The sequence below is a fragment of the Mastigoproctus giganteus genome, chromosome 1 (genome assembly GCF_048544385.1).
Source record: "Mastigoproctus giganteus isolate SK-2022 chromosome 1, ASM4854438v1, whole genome shotgun sequence".
NCBI lineage: Eukaryota > Metazoa > Arthropoda > Arachnida > Uropygi > Thelyphonidae > Mastigoproctus > Mastigoproctus giganteus.
Window position 1 is genome coordinate 264,658,800 of NC_143575.1, and position 16,376 is coordinate 264,675,175.

Sequence of the window (16,376 nt, forward strand, 5' to 3'; positions counted from 1 at the left end):
TGATACTGTTGCACATGGAAGACTGCTGCACAAATTGGAGCAGTGTGGCATTGGAGGCAAATTGCTGCTGTGGATAAAGGGGTGGTTGAGGGGGAGAAGACAGAGAGTGGTAATCAATGGACACTGCTCATCGTGGACTAATGTTATTAGTGGAGTCCCTCAGGGCTCAGTGTTTGGTCCATTATTGTTTTCTGTATTCATAAATGATATTGATGAGGGTATATCAAGCTTAATGTTGAAGTTTGCAGACGATACAAAGGTAGGCAGGGTTGTCAAGGACACTACTGACACTATGCTGCTGCAACAGGATCTGGAAAGGTTGAGCAGATGGGCTGAGAGGTGGCAAATGAAGTTTAACATTGACAAATGTAAAGTACTACACATGGGAAACAGCAACCCCAGAACAACGTATCAACTCTGTGGTATTACACTGACAGTGGTAGAGAATGAAAGGGACCTGGGGGTGGTTGTGCAGGCAGATATGAAGTTCTCTGAGCAGTGCAGACAGGCTGCAAGAGTAGCTCATGGTGTATTGTCAATGATATATAGGAATTTTTCTAGCAGGGATAAGGAGGTGATTATTCCCTTGTATAAGGCAATGGTCAGGCCACACCTAGAGTACTGTATACAGGTCTGGAGGCCTCATTTCAAGAAGGATGTAGAGCTGCTGGAACGAGTACAGAGAAGGGCAACAAGATTAGTGAATGGAACAAAGGGGTACTCTTACGAAGAAAGGCTTAAGTTTTGCAAATTACAGTGTCTGGAGACTAGGCACCAGCGAGGTGATCTGATAGAGGTTTATAAGGCCTTGAATGGTTTGAGCATGCTCAATGCTGATGGGATTCTTCCTCTCGCTCAGAATAATCACCTGAGAGGGCATAAATTCAAATTGAGGAAAGACAGATGTAGGATAGACGTGCAGAAATTTGCCTTTAGCCAGCAGGTGGTTGGTTGGTGGAACAGACTTCCATCCCTTGTCGTGCAAGTTGATAGCCTAAATAAGTTTAAGGCTCAGTTGGACAGGTATTTTGAACGAACAGAGGGGTGAAGTGGAAGTGGTTTTTTTTTTTTTTTTTTTTTTGGCTGATGCTGCATAAGCTTGCTTTCTTGCATCAAATGCCTCTACTAATGCTAATGCTAAAGTTATTCCCTGCATCCAGTTCTTTTGTGACTGCATCATAGTATCCAATCAAATTGGTCAGGCAAGACTTCCCCTTAACAAAACCATGCTGTGTCTGAGCTATAACTGAAGTCTTGTCTAGATGATCCTGCAGTGCTTCTTTAACCAGTGCCTCCATTAATTTTCCGGGAACAGAAGTTAAACTCACAGGTCTATAATTACTTGTGTCAGCCTTTGTGAATTGGGGTCACATTTGCACATCTCCAGTCCATCGGTACCTCCCCTGAGTCCAAGGAAGCTCTCATAATTATGGCTAAGGGTTTGCTTACTTCCTTTGCTGCCTCCTTTAATATAACTGGATAGATCCCATCCACCCCAGGTGCCTTTCTTGTGTTTATCTGCAACAATTTCTCCTCCGCTTTACTCTCAGTTATTACAAGATTCTCTAGCTTACTGATAAAGTTGAATACACCTCTGGCATTCCCCTCGCTGAATAACTCCTCATGTGTGAATGTCGATGCAAAATATTCATTTAGTTTGTTAGCTACCTGAGCAGGGTCATCAACAGTTGACCCATCAATATCAAGTGGACCAATCTGATTCATCCCCTTCCTTCTAGAGTTTACATAAGTAAAGAACTCTTTGCTGTTTTTCTTCGCATCCGTTGCCAAGGATCTCTCGTAATCCGCCTTCGCCTGCCTAGCCTCCTTTGTAACTTGGTTACAGATCAACTTGTATCTATCATAGGCTTCTGTGTCACATGTTAATTTGTATGTATCCCATGCATTTTTCTTCTCTGCCATATGCCTCATTAGTTCATCTGACATCCATTGAGGCCTAAACCTTGAACAATATTTCTTAGTTGGTATGCAAAGCCTAGTAGCTTGTAAGATAAGTTCTTTGAATGCTTCCCATTTTGAATTTGCTGTTGGTAACATCATCAGTTGATCCCACTGTATAGAATTTAAATACTGTCTCAGTCCATCGTAGTCGCCTTTACGAAAGCAATACCTCTTCCCTTTACCCCTAATGGTAGTTACCTCTTTGAGTAACTCCCACTTCAGAACACTGTGATCACTGCCACCTAGTGGTTCATTTATCTGCAGATTCTTAATGCATGAAGAATCACTACTGATAATCAAATCAAGAGTATTACTCCCTCTAGTTGCCTCCCGAACATGTTGATGTAGAAAACAATCATCCAATAAATCCACAAAAGCCTTGCTAATGTGTGAGTGACCAGCCCCAAATTCCAGTCAATATCTGGGAAATTAAAATCCCCCATTATAAGACTCTCTGATTTACTGGCCCACTCTATTTCTCTGTACAGTTTCTTATTATACTCATCAGAGTCATTAGGCCTATAGCACACTCCTACTCTCAATTTTGATCTCCCAATGCTTATGTCACACCAAACTGACTCGACACTGCACTGTCCAGCGATGTCGACTGGCTTCACTTCCTTGGATTTTATGTGTTTCTTATCTAATAGCATAACCCCCTCCTCCCTTCCTATGCTTTCTGTAGACATTTTACTCTCCAAATTCCAGTTCTGCATTCCTTATATCTGTGTGACACCACGTCTCTGAAATCCCAACAATATCTGCCTTTGATGTTTTGAGCAATACCTCAAATTCATCAAATTTATTTACTAAACTCCTAGCATTGGTGTACACGCAAGTATACATGCACCTGTTCTTCCTCTTAGCCACCCTAACACAACCCATGTGTTTACTTGTACCCCCATGATTCCCAGCAGTCTCTGAAATATCCTGCATCTTATTTTCCAGGCTGCTGCTCATTCCAATAGAAGCAGGGCAAGAATCACTTTCTCCTCTGCCAGTGGCTACTGTTAATCTATTAGTCCTTATATCCCCCCAATCTAGCAGTTTTCGGACCCACCTAACACTGCCTCGATAGCATCGGCAAACATTCTTGCACCCTTTCTATTTAAGTGTATCCCATCCCTTTAGAAGCAGTCTCTCCTGTTAACAGTATAGACCAGACTGAAAAAAATTCTACCCCTTGAGCCCTGCACAATCTTTCCTGGGCCGAATTGAATGACAGGGCTCTCATCCTATACTCCCTCCTATCATGTCTGGGCAGAATTGAAGACACTTTCTAATTCAACCCTAATTCATGGCTTTTTTTCATCAGTGACCTGTACTTGTTAAGTAATTCCGCTGGTCTCCTACTCTACTAAATCTAAGGAAGTGCATCCAATTGATGTTGGTGGACACTGCAATGTTGAGTCTACTTGGTGTACATAAGCACTGTGAAAAGAAAAATGAGATTAGGTGTATGTTATAGGCCTAATGAATCTGATAAGTTGATTATTCCTCTGTATAAAGCAATGGTCAGGCCACACCATGAGTACTGTATACAATTCTGGAGGCCTCATTTCAACAAGAACGTAGAGCTGCTGGAACGAGATCAGAGAAGGGCAACAAGATTAGTGAATGGAACGAAGGGTTGCTCTTACGAAGAAAGGCTTAAATTTTGTAAATTACAGTGTCTGGAGACTAGGCACCGGCAAGGTGATCTGACAGAGGTGTATAAAGCCTTGAATGGTTTGAGCATGTTCAATGCCGATGGGATTCTTCCTCTTGCTCAGAATACTCAACTGAGAGGACATAAATTCAGATTGAGGAAAGACAGATGTTGGATAGATGTGCGGAAATTTGCCTTTAGCCAGCGGGTAGTTGGTTGGTGGAACAGACTTCCATCCCTTGTTGTGCAAGTTGATAGCCTAAATAAATTTAAGGCTCAGCTGGACAGGTATTTCGAACGAACGGAGGGGTGAAATGGAAGTGCTGTTTTTTTTTTTGGCTGATGCTGCATAAGCTTGCTTTCTTGCATCATATGCCTCTATTAATGCTAATGCTAACTTTGTTTGTTATTTGGTTTTTAGGAGCATTAGCAACTAAGGCCATATTGCTCCGGGAATATGTGGTGGTTATTCCCTGACCTTTCTGCATCCTCCGTATTCGGTGGTCATGAGCTCGAACCCCTGTCTAATCAAGAAGCATGTGCTATGCACTACTGCTCCTGCCCACCTGGCTAGAATCTGATAAGTATAATGAGCAATTGTGCAGAGATATAGAGTGGGCCAGTAAATCAGAATATCTTATAATGAGGGATTTTAACTTTCCAGATATTGACTGGAAATTGTGGGTTGGTCACTTGCACACTAGCAAGACTTTTGTAGATTAATTGGGTGACTGTTTTCTACAGAAACATGTCTGAGAGGCAACAAGACGGAGTAATACTCTTGATCTGATTATCAGCAGTGATTATTCATGCATTAAGAATTAGCAGATAAAGGAACCACTGGGTGACACTGATCACAATGTACTGATGTGGGAATTACTTAAAGATGTAACTACCATCAAGGCTAAAAGAAAGGGCTATTGCTTTCGTAAAGGTGAATACAGGAGTCTCAGACAGTTCTTAAATTCTGTACAGTGGGATAAACTGATGCTGTTACCAACGTCGAATTCTAAATGGGAAGCCTTTGGGGACTTAATTTTGGAGGCTACTAGGCTTTTCATTCCAACTAAGAAATACTGTTCAAGGTTTAGGCCTAAATGAATTTCAGATGAACTAATGCGGCTCGTGGCATAGAAGAAAAATGTAAGGGATGCATATAAAGTATCAAATGACACAGAAGCCTATGACAGATATAAACTAGTCTGTAAAAAAGTCACAAAGGAGGTTAATGAGAAATCCTTAGCAAAGGATGCAAAGGAAAACAGCAAAGAGTTCTTTACTTATGTAAACTCTAGAAGGAAAGGGATGAATCAGATTGGACCGCTTAACGTAGATGGGTTGATTACTGATGATCATGCTCAGGTAGCTGATAAACTGAATGAGTATTTTGCATCTACATTCACACATGAGGAGTTATTCAATGAGTGCCAGAACTTTATAAAACTTTAACAGGGAGCTAAATGATTTTGTAATAAATGAGAGCAAAGTCGAGGAAAAATTGTTGAATTTAAACATAAAAAAGGCAACTGGGGTGGACTGGATCTATCCAGTTATATTAACGGAGGCAGCAAAGGAAGTAAGCAAACCCTTAGCCATAATTATAAGCTTCCTTGGACTCAGGGAAGGTCCCCATTTACTGGAGGTGTGCAAATGTATCACCAATTCACAAAGGGGGTTCAAAAGGCGACACAAGTAACTATAGACCTGTTAGTTTAACTTGTGTTCTGGGGAAAATAATGGAATCACTGGTTAAAGAAGCACTGCAGGATCATCTAGACAAGACTGTAGTAACAGTTAAGACACGGCATGGGTTTGTTAAAGGTAGGTCTTGTCTGACCAATTTGATTGTATACTATGATGAGGTCACAAAGGAACTAAATGCCAAAAATAATTTTGATATCATATACTTGGATTTCAAGAAAGCTTTTGATACTGTTGCACATGGAAGACTGCTGTATAAATTGGAGAGGTATGGCATTAAGGGTAAGTTGCTACAATGGATAAAGGGATGGTTGAGTGGGAGACAACAGAGAGTGATAATCAATGGACACTGCTCTTCTTGAACAAATGTTATTAGTGGAGTTCTCCAGGGTTTAGTGTTATTATTATTAGCTATAAGGTGCAAGGAAGCCGAGGCTTTTGCTGCACCAGCCAAAAAAAAAAAAAAAAAAATTCCTGAGTTACCAAGAGAGAGAGAGAGAATCAGAAGTAGAAGGGAATCACCAAGAAAGAGAAGAATGATGATACCCTCAGGGGCTCACACCTGGTAAGTATGGGTCACACCCAGGGTCTTGAGCTGGATATCATCATTCCTTTCTACTTCTCTTTCTCTCAGGGCAATAGGGAAATTCTTTTTTGGCCGGTGCAGCATAAGCCTCAGGCTTCTTTGCACCATATGGCTAATAATAATAATAATATCCAGCTGGGCCAATTTTTGTTTTGTATATTTATCAATGATATTGATGAAGGTATATCAGGTTTAATGTCCAAGTTTGCAGATGATACAAAGGTTGGCAGGGTTGTTAATGACAGTAAAGGCAGTATGCTACTTCAACTGGATCTAAATAAGTTGAGCAAATGGGCTGAGAAATTGCAATTGAAGTTTAACATTGACAAATGCAAAGTACTGCATATGGGTAGCAATAACCGAAGGGAAACCTACCAACTGTGTGGTACTACACTCAGGGAAGTGAAAAGTGAAAAAGACCTGGGGGTAATTGTGCAGTCAAATATGAAGTTCACTGAGCAGTGCAGACGGGCAGCCAGGGCAGGTCATGGAGCCTTGTCAATGATATATAGAAATTTTGCTAGCACGGACAGGGATGTGATTATCCCATTATACAAGGCAATGGTCAGACCACACCTAGAGTACTGTTCACAGGTCTGGAGGCCTCATTTTCACAGGTCTGGAGGCCTCATTTCAGGAAGGATGTAGAGTTGCTAGAATGAGTACAAAGAAGGACAACAAGATTGGTGAGGGGAACAAAGGGGAGCTCTTACAAAAAAAAGCTTAAGTTCTGTAAATTGCAGCGCCTGGAGAGTAGGCATCTGTGAGGTGATCTGATTGAGATGTATAAGGCCTTGAATGGGTTGAGCAAGCTGAATGCTGATGGGATTCTTCCTCTTGCTCAGATTAAGAACCTGAGGGGCACAGATTCAAATTGAGGAAAGACAGTCGTAGAATAGATGTGTGGAAATTTGCCTTTAGCTAGTGGATAGTTGATTTGTGGAACAGACTTCCATCTTTTGATGTGGAAGTTGATAGCCTAAATATATTTAAGGCTGAGCTGGACAGGCATTTGGAACATACATTTTAGGGAGGGTTTTTTTTGGCTGATGCTGCATAAGTTTGCTGTATTGCATCATATGCCTCTACTAATGCTAATGCTAAAAAAGTCAACTGATAAATCTGTATAATATGATATATTTGTACATATCATTTATATATGTTCAAACATCGAGAAGTTATGACTGCGAATATGCACTGCCCAAGATTAAATATCAGACACTGAAAAAAAAAAAAAAAGATTGAAAATTGGAAAACAAATATGGCATAGAAAGAGAAACAATCCTTTTTACTTATTTATATTTATTATTACACATGACATCTCACTTTTCAGTCCTTATATGATTATAAAATATTTAAGAACTACTTTATTCACACATCATCAGAACACAAAGGGCAAAAATGAGTCGTCAAAGTTAGAAGTTAATGGAGAATTGAGAGTTGAATAAACTCATAGACATGCTAACTGGCATAAAAAAAAAAAAAAAACTCAGTCACAACCATCACCAACCAGGTCACATATCCTGCAGTCATTTGTACAAATGACAGCAAGAGGTGTCGGTGTGAGTCGATATACCAGACATGACCAGTAATCAAATATCTAATGACTTAATGCCAACTGGTTATTTTTCCAGTTCACACACATCCAGCTTTTATTCATAGAGAAATACTATTGAGAGCTATGTCTTGCATCATAATAAAACCTAAAATACCCTGAAAAAATTTTCATTCTGCACCTTTCATTTTCATCACAAAAAATATCTGTTATTCTACTTTTAAAACAGATTTAAGGTATGATATTGACCATTAAACACATTTTTATTATTATTATTAATGATATTTTCCCGGTCATTTTACAATGGATTATACAATAGTATTTTTCATCATATGCTATTCATCCATTAATGATCATGTGTTGGCGCCTCCATAGCCAGTTGGGCAGGAGCAGCAGTGCGTAGCACACCCTTCTTGATTAGACCGTGGTTCAAGCCCGTAACCACCAAATAAGGAGGATCGGAAAGGTCAGGGAATGACCACCGTATATCCCCAGAGCAATATGGCCTTAGTTGCTAATGCTTCTAAAAAAAACCCAAAATAATGAGCATGTTAAAATGAAACAAAGACACTCGCACAGCATGTGACACACCCCTTTTTGAATTAATTATAAGAAACTAATTTTTAGCTTTTTTTTTTTTTTACTGAATAGAAAACGGGCATTCTATGAAATATTATTTGCTAAGCTCAATTAAAAATATCAAATTAAAATAAACAATAGAAACTAATAATAATAAAGAAAGATTTTATTGTATTTTTTATAATTTTCAAAATTCACTTATTCCTCAGATTGGAACACAGACACCTGCATGGTGTATGGAAGACACAACAAGAACATCTATTTATTTTTGTCAACTCTCTGTGTTTAATGGGCAAATCCAAAGCTCTATGACAAGATTTTATTTAACCCCACAATGTGTATGTTGGTGTAGAAAATACAACAAAAGAAGTTATCTAAAAATATCTACTATAATTACATTTGTGAGAATTTTAGTATCAATTTCCACACATTAGATCTGGAAAGTATGACTGTAAAAATCAGATCTTTCCATGTTGATGTACAAAATGCAATACATATCCATTTTATGAAATGGTTCTGTAGAATAGCACCCTCTACTGTTCATTAATTTTTGGTTTTGGCTTTCATTTGCTTGTTTGGTAATTAGGCAGTTGGGTAATAATTTTTTTGATTAAATATTACAATAAAGAGAAGAAGACCAAGAAGGATGTGGATAGAGGGTGTGAGAGCAGCGATGAATAGGTTTGTTTGTTATTTGGTTTTTAGGAGCATTAGCAACTAAAGCTATATTGCTCCGGGGATATGTAGTGGTCATTCCCTGACCTTTCCGCATCCTCCGTGTTTGGTGGTCACGGGCTCGAACCCTGGTCTAATCAAGAAGCGTGTGCTACGCACTGCTGCTCCTGCCCACCTGGCTACGGAGGTGCCGCGATGAATAGGACTGGTGGACGGAGATTGAGAAGATAGAAGAAAATGGAATAAAAAATAACAGAGGAAAGACTTTTCAATGTTCGGTAGCTGAGAACCATTGTAATAATGGAATAATCCTAAGATAAGAGAGAATACATTACAGTAAAATTTCGTTACAACAATAGCATTTTAACAAAAGTTTCACCATAACAAAAACATTTCTAGGTCCTGTTGACTTCACTTATTATTAGTGCTTTGTAAGTCTAGTTTGAATGAAGTAATTCTGATGAAAAATTCAATACAACAAATTTATTTTCAGTCTACCCATGCTTAAAATGTATTGGTTTAAAACAAAAAAAAAAACAACTTTACTCTAAAATTATGAATGACACTATATTCCATATTTCAAAAACACCTATGAAAGCATTCACTTGAAAAAAAAAAAAAAAAATGGAAATTTTAAAAGATGTGGTAACAGAATTCATTATTACCTTCATTACTACTAAAGTTAAACATTAAAAACAAAAAATAATGCATTACTTAATATGTGAAAAGTAATGGCATGTGGTATTTCTAATAAATAAAATATGCTTTCAATATGACTCTCCGAACAAAATATCTTTACTTTTGTTGGCGCACTTATTTCATAATTTTATTTATTTATTATTGCTTTTAAATTTGATATTTAAATAAAATAAACAAAAATTACTGTTTATATACATTAGAAAAGTGCAGTGAACTAAAAAGTGAACTAAACTTTGATACAATGAAATGACTTGTGCACCCTTGGGAAATTCATTGAAAAGGGATTTCATCGTATTTGCTCTTATATTCATTATAATGTTAAAATAAAGAACAGCATTACAAAGTGCATAATTTTTAATGATTTCTTGCTTTTATTTCCAAACATGCCTTTTTTATTTTTTTGAAAACCACAACCAAAAGAAATATTAGAACATGTAGTACTTGGTACCATACATGGATTGAAGGTTGAGAAGATGAAAGAAGATACTTGTTGACATTGGACATGAATTTCTGCAGGTCTTAATTTTCAGAAAATACACATGAAGGGAGGCTTATTCCGGAAAATGGAAGTTGAAAAAATAAATGAGGAAGAAAAAAAGTTGGTTCTGTGAATTTGATGTTGGACAGTAAAAGGATGCTGACTGGTTGCAGTATGTGTTCGGACTGGTTTGGAAGAGAGAGCGGGAATTATATAAGCCAATTCAGAATAGTGCCCATGGAAGCATCTATAGAAAAGGCATGCAGCAGAAATAGAACAATGAGTCAGGAACTGGACAGACTTTGTAAGAGATGGCTCATTAATTAGCCTAAATGCCCTCTCTTGATTGGCATCTAGAAGACTGCGAGAGAGTTTTGGGAGAACTGCCCTAAATGTGGGAACAATATTCCATGACAGGGCAGATTTGAAATTTGTATATAATGAGCAGCTGTTCGGAAAAAAAAATTAATGCCAAGAGTGAAAGAGAAAACCCAGTTTTCCCGATGCAGTGGAAGCAATATTTTTTGATGTGATTATGCCAAGAGAGAGATTAGAAGTCAGGGTAATCCTTAATAGAGATACATTATCTTGCCTATAAATCTGGGTGTCATTGAAGATAAGCATAGGAGCAGAAGAATCCTTTTTGCTAGATATAAGACAGAACTGAGTTTCAGAAGGACTGAAATGAACTAAGTTATCTTTGTCCCACTGGACAATTACCTGATCAGCATGTATGGTGTGATATTCAAAAGCTTGAAGCTGTTTGTATAGGGCAAGGTCTCTGAAACTGGAAGGTGTTTCTGGTCAATGGAAGGAGGTCATTAAAAAGGAAAAGAGTGGGAGAAAGAACTGAACCCTGGAGAACACCAGCATTGGTGGAGAAGCTAAGGACAGAGAGCCATCTACCATCACCTGCATTGAGCGGTCAAAGAGAAAACCGGATACTCGATTACAAAAAATAGTTGGAAAATCATAAGATGGAAGTTTATTTAGAAGACCTTTATGCCAAACACGAACAAAAGCCTATGAAAAGTCAAGAGCAATAGCTTGAGTTTCCCAAACTTTTCCACTGAATTTGTCCACAGATGAGAAACATAAGTCAGTATATCACAAGTGGATTGACACTGACAGAATCCAAAATGGTGATCGCTGATCAGGTGGAAGATTTCTAGATAGTTTAGGAATTGGTGGTTAATGGATTTCACTATTACTTTAGAAAGAATAGAAGTAAATGTGATGGGACGATAACTGGATGGGAGATATTTCTCATCCTTTTTAGGAACTGGCTGGATATAAGCAAATTTCCAAGCAGAAGAAAAAACACCAGGAGGAATAAGAACATGTAAAAAGATGAAACAGAACAGGAGTAAGCTCGGGAACAGTTGTTTTCAGAACAAATGAAGAAATACCATCAGGTCCTGGCACTTTCTTGATATTAAGTCTGTTCAAAATTATTCTGACATCCATTTGAGGGAAGACCACAAGAAGCAGGGGACGGTGAGTACTCAGAAAGGTTTACCAAGCTCATCAACAGACGAGTTAGAAGAAAAGTAGGATGCTAGCTTCAGCTTTATCTTTAGCTGAGGTAGCAAGAGAACCATTGAGTTTTAACAGAGGGTGGAAGTAGAGATGGGCAAAAGATGCAGCCAATAGCTTTGGCAAGAGACTAGAATGCTTGACAACCATTTGGACAGGAAGCAAGTTTAGATTTAAAAAACTTCTTCTTGTTCAAATGGTTGTCAGGCATTCTGGCCTCTCTGCCAAAGCTACTGGCTGCAACTTTTGCCCATCTTTATTCCCACCTCTGTTAAAATCAGATGGTTTCACTGCCACCTCAGCTAAAGATAAGCTGACCTGCTAGCATGCTACTTTTCTTGTAACTTGTGTATTGATGATCTTGGTAAGCCACCTCCTTCCATTCCCATAAACTCCATTCAATGCCTCCTGTAGTCTTCTGTCAAAAGAATTATGAACCGTCTTGATATCAAGAAAGCACCAGGTCCTGATAGTATTTCTCCAGTTTAGGGTTAAAAAAAAACAACAATTCTAGTGTAAATGGCAAAGTATGATTAGGCAAGTTAAAAAGGCTAAGGAAGTTTCAAAAAAGCTATTTTTAGAAAAATCAAAACTATATATATATATATATATGAATGGAATATATGTACATATAAAATTTTCAATTTATTGATTAAAGAAAAATTACTAAATTCAAAAAAAAAAATGTATATTGTTGTTAACTTAGTATGCCTTTCTCTCCTTTGCTAATGATGTTTTTTTATATACTGATGTTTCTGTCATCATTCATTTGATGTAATCAGAAAAAAAATGTGATAGAAAATTTTAAAAAGAGTAAAAAGATTAATGCATTACAAAGCTTGATTTTTTTTTTTTTCATTATATTTTTCACTAAATTTTGGTGGAAATCTATTATTTATCAGTATATACCTCAGTTATCACCATCTTCTCACTAAATACTGCATAGTGACTAGTCACAAACTTTGCTCCTAAGTTTTCATACCTGTACAGAATTGCATATACAGTACATATATATTTTTTATTTTTATTTTTTTTATATTTTAAACAAGACTATTGTTTCTAAATAGAATTTTTTGATATTTTTATTCAATATAGTATCAGAATTAACAATAATTTTTTTTTTTAAAGTTTCTCATTTTCAGTCATTTCTTGCCATTTATCCCAGAAAACTGAGTGGTGAATGACATGTTGGTGTACAAAATTCATTCTGCAAACCAACACTGCAATTGTTTTGTATTTTATTTATACTTTTTTTCCATTTTAAACTGCAATTTATTTTTGAAATCGATATCATCCTAAAAACCCAATTTCACCTACAAAAGTGTTAAAAAAAAAAAAAAAAAAAAAAAAAAAAAGAAATCGCTAATACAAGCATGGGTATACAGGCATTCCTGAAATAAGTGCAGCAAATTCGAGGGTGTAGTCTCTGGGTTAAACAACGAAAAATGTTTTATAAACATAAGTCTGGAAATGCTTTCATCAAACTAAAGCTATGCAAAATTTATCTCTGCAAAGAATAGGATAGTAAAATTCCTTTTCAAAACTATATGGTATGCACACATTTTAAGGAAACTGAAGTCAACAGTAAAAATGCAAATGAATGACTGCCTTTATCACTACCACCTTCAACATGCACAAACAATTGTATTTAGAATGATATTGAGTTTACACATACAAATCACTGTAGACAGGCTTTAATTTCATTTATGCACCGTGAGAATAATCAAGTACTGTTCTTTTGGCAGTAAGTTCATTTGAAAGTCAATGCTTAAAATGGGTAATAACACATACAGAGGAAAAACTATACATTCTATATCCCCCTGCCAAATTTCCAAATGGCCGATCTTTAGCAACCACACCAAATCAATTGCCAGACCTGAAATCCTGAGTCACCTCCCCTTCCACACTGGCAAACCTGGTGGTTTGGTAGTTTCACAATTTGCATCATGGTATGCTCACAAGTGTGGCCAATTCTAGGGTTGAGCAGGGCTCCTAGTGCAAGAATTAATGCTGAAGATACCTGGACCCTCCTCACTGGGACTGAGGGGTACCCCTCTTTTCAGTGGAACCCTGGGTGTTTATCACCAACTGCAATCTTCCCTGAATACACATTTATCTCTTGAAACCCATGGCAATGGTGCAGTAACTTTAAGGTTGTACATGGAGAGGTATCCTCACCTCTTAGCACATTTAACATTTTAAATGGAGAGGGGAATTTTAAAATAATTCTAAAAGTTTATTTAATGATCAAGATTTTTATCATTCTGTGAAAAACATTAACCACCTAAAGATTAGTTAAAATAGTTAACCAAGTAAGAAGTGTTTGGTAATTACATGAATGAAAGTTTAAGGTTGCATCCAACCCCCTCTCCTTTATAATTACGCTTGAAATATTTGTTCTTCTGAATTGTTTATATGTTCCTACAACCATTCAGGGCTCTAGCAGAAAGAGGTGAATGATAATGCAGGTTTATTGTTTTTTTTATTCTCTTCGTTAATACTTTAATTCTTTTCTTGGATTATTTTAAAAGTGTAATCATCAGAGAATTAGAGATACTCAGATCCACGATATGCCCACGTGAAAATGCAAATCCCTGTTTGAAAATATATTCGTTAGAGGAGGACTAAGTACCACACAGCAAAAACATGTAATAACGATTGAGGAGATGGGTGAAGTAAGACACGATGTGATCAAATCTCTGACGTTCAAGACAATTCTTATGATGACCCAGCTGAGCATAAATGTTTCCCTGCACTTCGAAACCGCATTACATACCTCACTCCTTGACTTTCTCGCGATTTCTGGCATAAATGAATTCTAAGCTCTTTCAAACTCGGACCTAACCGCAAAATACGAGCACCTGCCATTTTCTACAGATCACTAATGCCCTCTACAAGGTGAAAATGTATTTATATCTATGCATTTAAAAAAAAATAAGTATTTTATTTTCTTCTGCAAGTTTCGGTTAATTCCTCTTTTAATATTAGTCAAAAATTATTTTAACAGCGATTACTTTTAATTTGCTCTTAAAAACAAGCCTTGTTTTGTTCTCTCAACTTCTGATACAAGAGGGCGCCACCCAACCTCTTTTATTGATGACATCACATGGAGGCAACGGCTATGGCGATCCTTTGTTGGTAAGCAAGTAATAGTAATTATCTTGTTTTTTATATTAAAAAAGTGAATGCCGAACGCAACTAATGAAGCGTGTTTAGTGCATTTAGCGTCTGGTACAATTTTCTACAGCTTATAATATGAATGCTTTAAGTCTTTATGTGACCACGTGCCGCATGGTATTTCAGTCTGGTACCGACGATAGTGGCGCTTGGGCCGATATTTACCACCTCTTGTCATATCTTCGACAAGCATTGTCTTGTTGTGTTTGTGGTAAACTCCTAATTATTCCAATGTCTTCTAGCATTTCGAGTTGTCATCATTACGTTTGTAAATCATGCATCGGTGGAAAAATGCGACTGAAACCTTCTTGCAGTTGGTGCAAAGATTACAATAAATTTACCGAAAATGTACATCTTCGAATACTCTTGCAATGCTACAAAAAACTCTGTGAATATTTAATTAGCACTGCACTCCACAGGAAATGGGGCAGCTTAAATGGTGGCAGTAACATTAACTTTTCTGATATTGTGCAAGAAGGTGCCGAACTACATGATGACTATCGTTACTCTGACGTATCACAACGGAGTGCACACCGTTCAGTTTTAAACGCGAACAGAAATATGTGGTCGACGTCAGAGGGCGCTCGTGGTGATGATCGCATGGCTTCCCAAAGCGCGATTTCAAATGCAGTTCTCAACGGTGATGCTGCAAAAGGGGTCGCGAATGGCAATGGGTCTGTATATAGTGTCACAGTTGCTGGGAGCAACTCTACTAAAATTATGATTAAAAGGACCAATACCGAAAGCAGTAGTACAGAGACTCAACTTACAATTATGGATACTGGTAATAAAAAGTTAAGGACTAGCGATTCCAGTCATACACCAAAAGGTGGCCAGAGGGTGAAACCAAAGAAGAAGGGTTGTCGTTGTGGTTTAGCAACCCCTAATCCAGGAAAACTGACCTGTTGTGGGCAAAGATGCCCATGTTATGTAGATGGAAAGTCGTGCAGCGAATGTCGATGTAGAGGGTGTAGAAATCCCCATAAGGCTCCTGAAACCCAAAATAGTGACGCTCCAAGTACAGACGAAAAGGAACAACAACCTCAGCCACAACCGCAATCTCCTGTAGATATCCAGAAAACAGATACCAGTGATACATCTGTCTGTTTAGAAGTGAAAGTTGAAGCGGATGAAAATAGTGACATTGATGTTGATGGCTAATTTTCGATTTTTTTTTTTTTTTTAATTAACTGGAAGTGATCAAAACCTTACAGTGGACATGTTTTATAATATTGTGTGCTCTGTTTTGAATGTATGTTTTCTTTAGTGTAAAAGAAAACGTGAAGTCTGAAATGACCCTCAAGGAGCAAAACTTTTCCACGTTATGATTTCCACAACTGAATTCTCAGAAGGGAGAAAAATAGTGAGTCTACCACCAAATATACAGCACTGCACACTGTGACGTTTATAAACTTGTCTCATTCTACATTGCTGTAGGGCAGTGGTTCTCAAGCTTAAAACCTTTGTATTATTTAATTATTTTTAATAAGATTTTGCCTGGTGTGAGGAGGATCAAGAAATATTTCTTTTTGATATTCTTGAAAGAAAGTTGCATTTACCATTACAGTCAGCCACAGTTTAATATCAAAGTGGGGAAAAAATATATTTTAAACAGCTTTAGAGAATGTGTAAGGCCATTCTGAATTTTCAATGGAATAGGCTTCTGTTATTTTTATATATTGTGTACAAATTGTGTGTATTTTTGTTGTTTTTATTTTACCTCTATTAGAAAGCATAATTTTGCTAATATAAAATGAGTGTAACCTTTGTATTATTTATA

General features: G+C 37.3%; 2 protein-coding genes across 3 annotated transcripts in view; one reads left to right on the forward strand and one right to left on the reverse strand.

Annotated features, from left to right (window-relative positions):
• ND-B8 (NADH dehydrogenase (ubiquinone) B8 subunit) overlaps positions 1 to 14,310 on the reverse strand; it is a 75,022-nt gene extending 60,712 nt beyond the window's left edge. For both annotated transcript variants that reach the window (XM_090386085.1, XM_090386093.1), the window contains exon 1: positions 14,196 to 14,310. In XM_090386085.1, the coding sequence (XP_090242211.1) occupies positions 14,196 to 14,287 (92 nt within the window). In that variant the 5' untranslated portion in view covers positions 14,288 to 14,310. The remainder of the gene's footprint in view (positions 1 to 14,195) is intronic.
• Positions 14,311 to 14,629: 319 nt separating this feature from the next.
• Positions 14,630 to 15,784, forward strand: msl-2 (male-specific lethal 2). The gene has a single exon (XM_090386105.1). It carries the CDS (start codon positions 14,675 to 14,677, stop codon positions 15,755 to 15,757), a length of 1,083 nt encoding a protein of 360 aa, XP_090242231.1. The 5' UTR covers positions 14,630 to 14,674; the 3' UTR covers positions 15,758 to 15,784.
• Positions 15,785 to 16,376: the final 592 nt, after the last annotated feature.

Bases quoted from the DNA above. Each gene is read 5' to 3' on its own strand.
- msl-2 (XM_090386105.1), top strand. From the start codon at position 14,675: ATGAATGCTTTAAGTCTTTATGTGACCACGTGCCGCATGGTATTTCAG.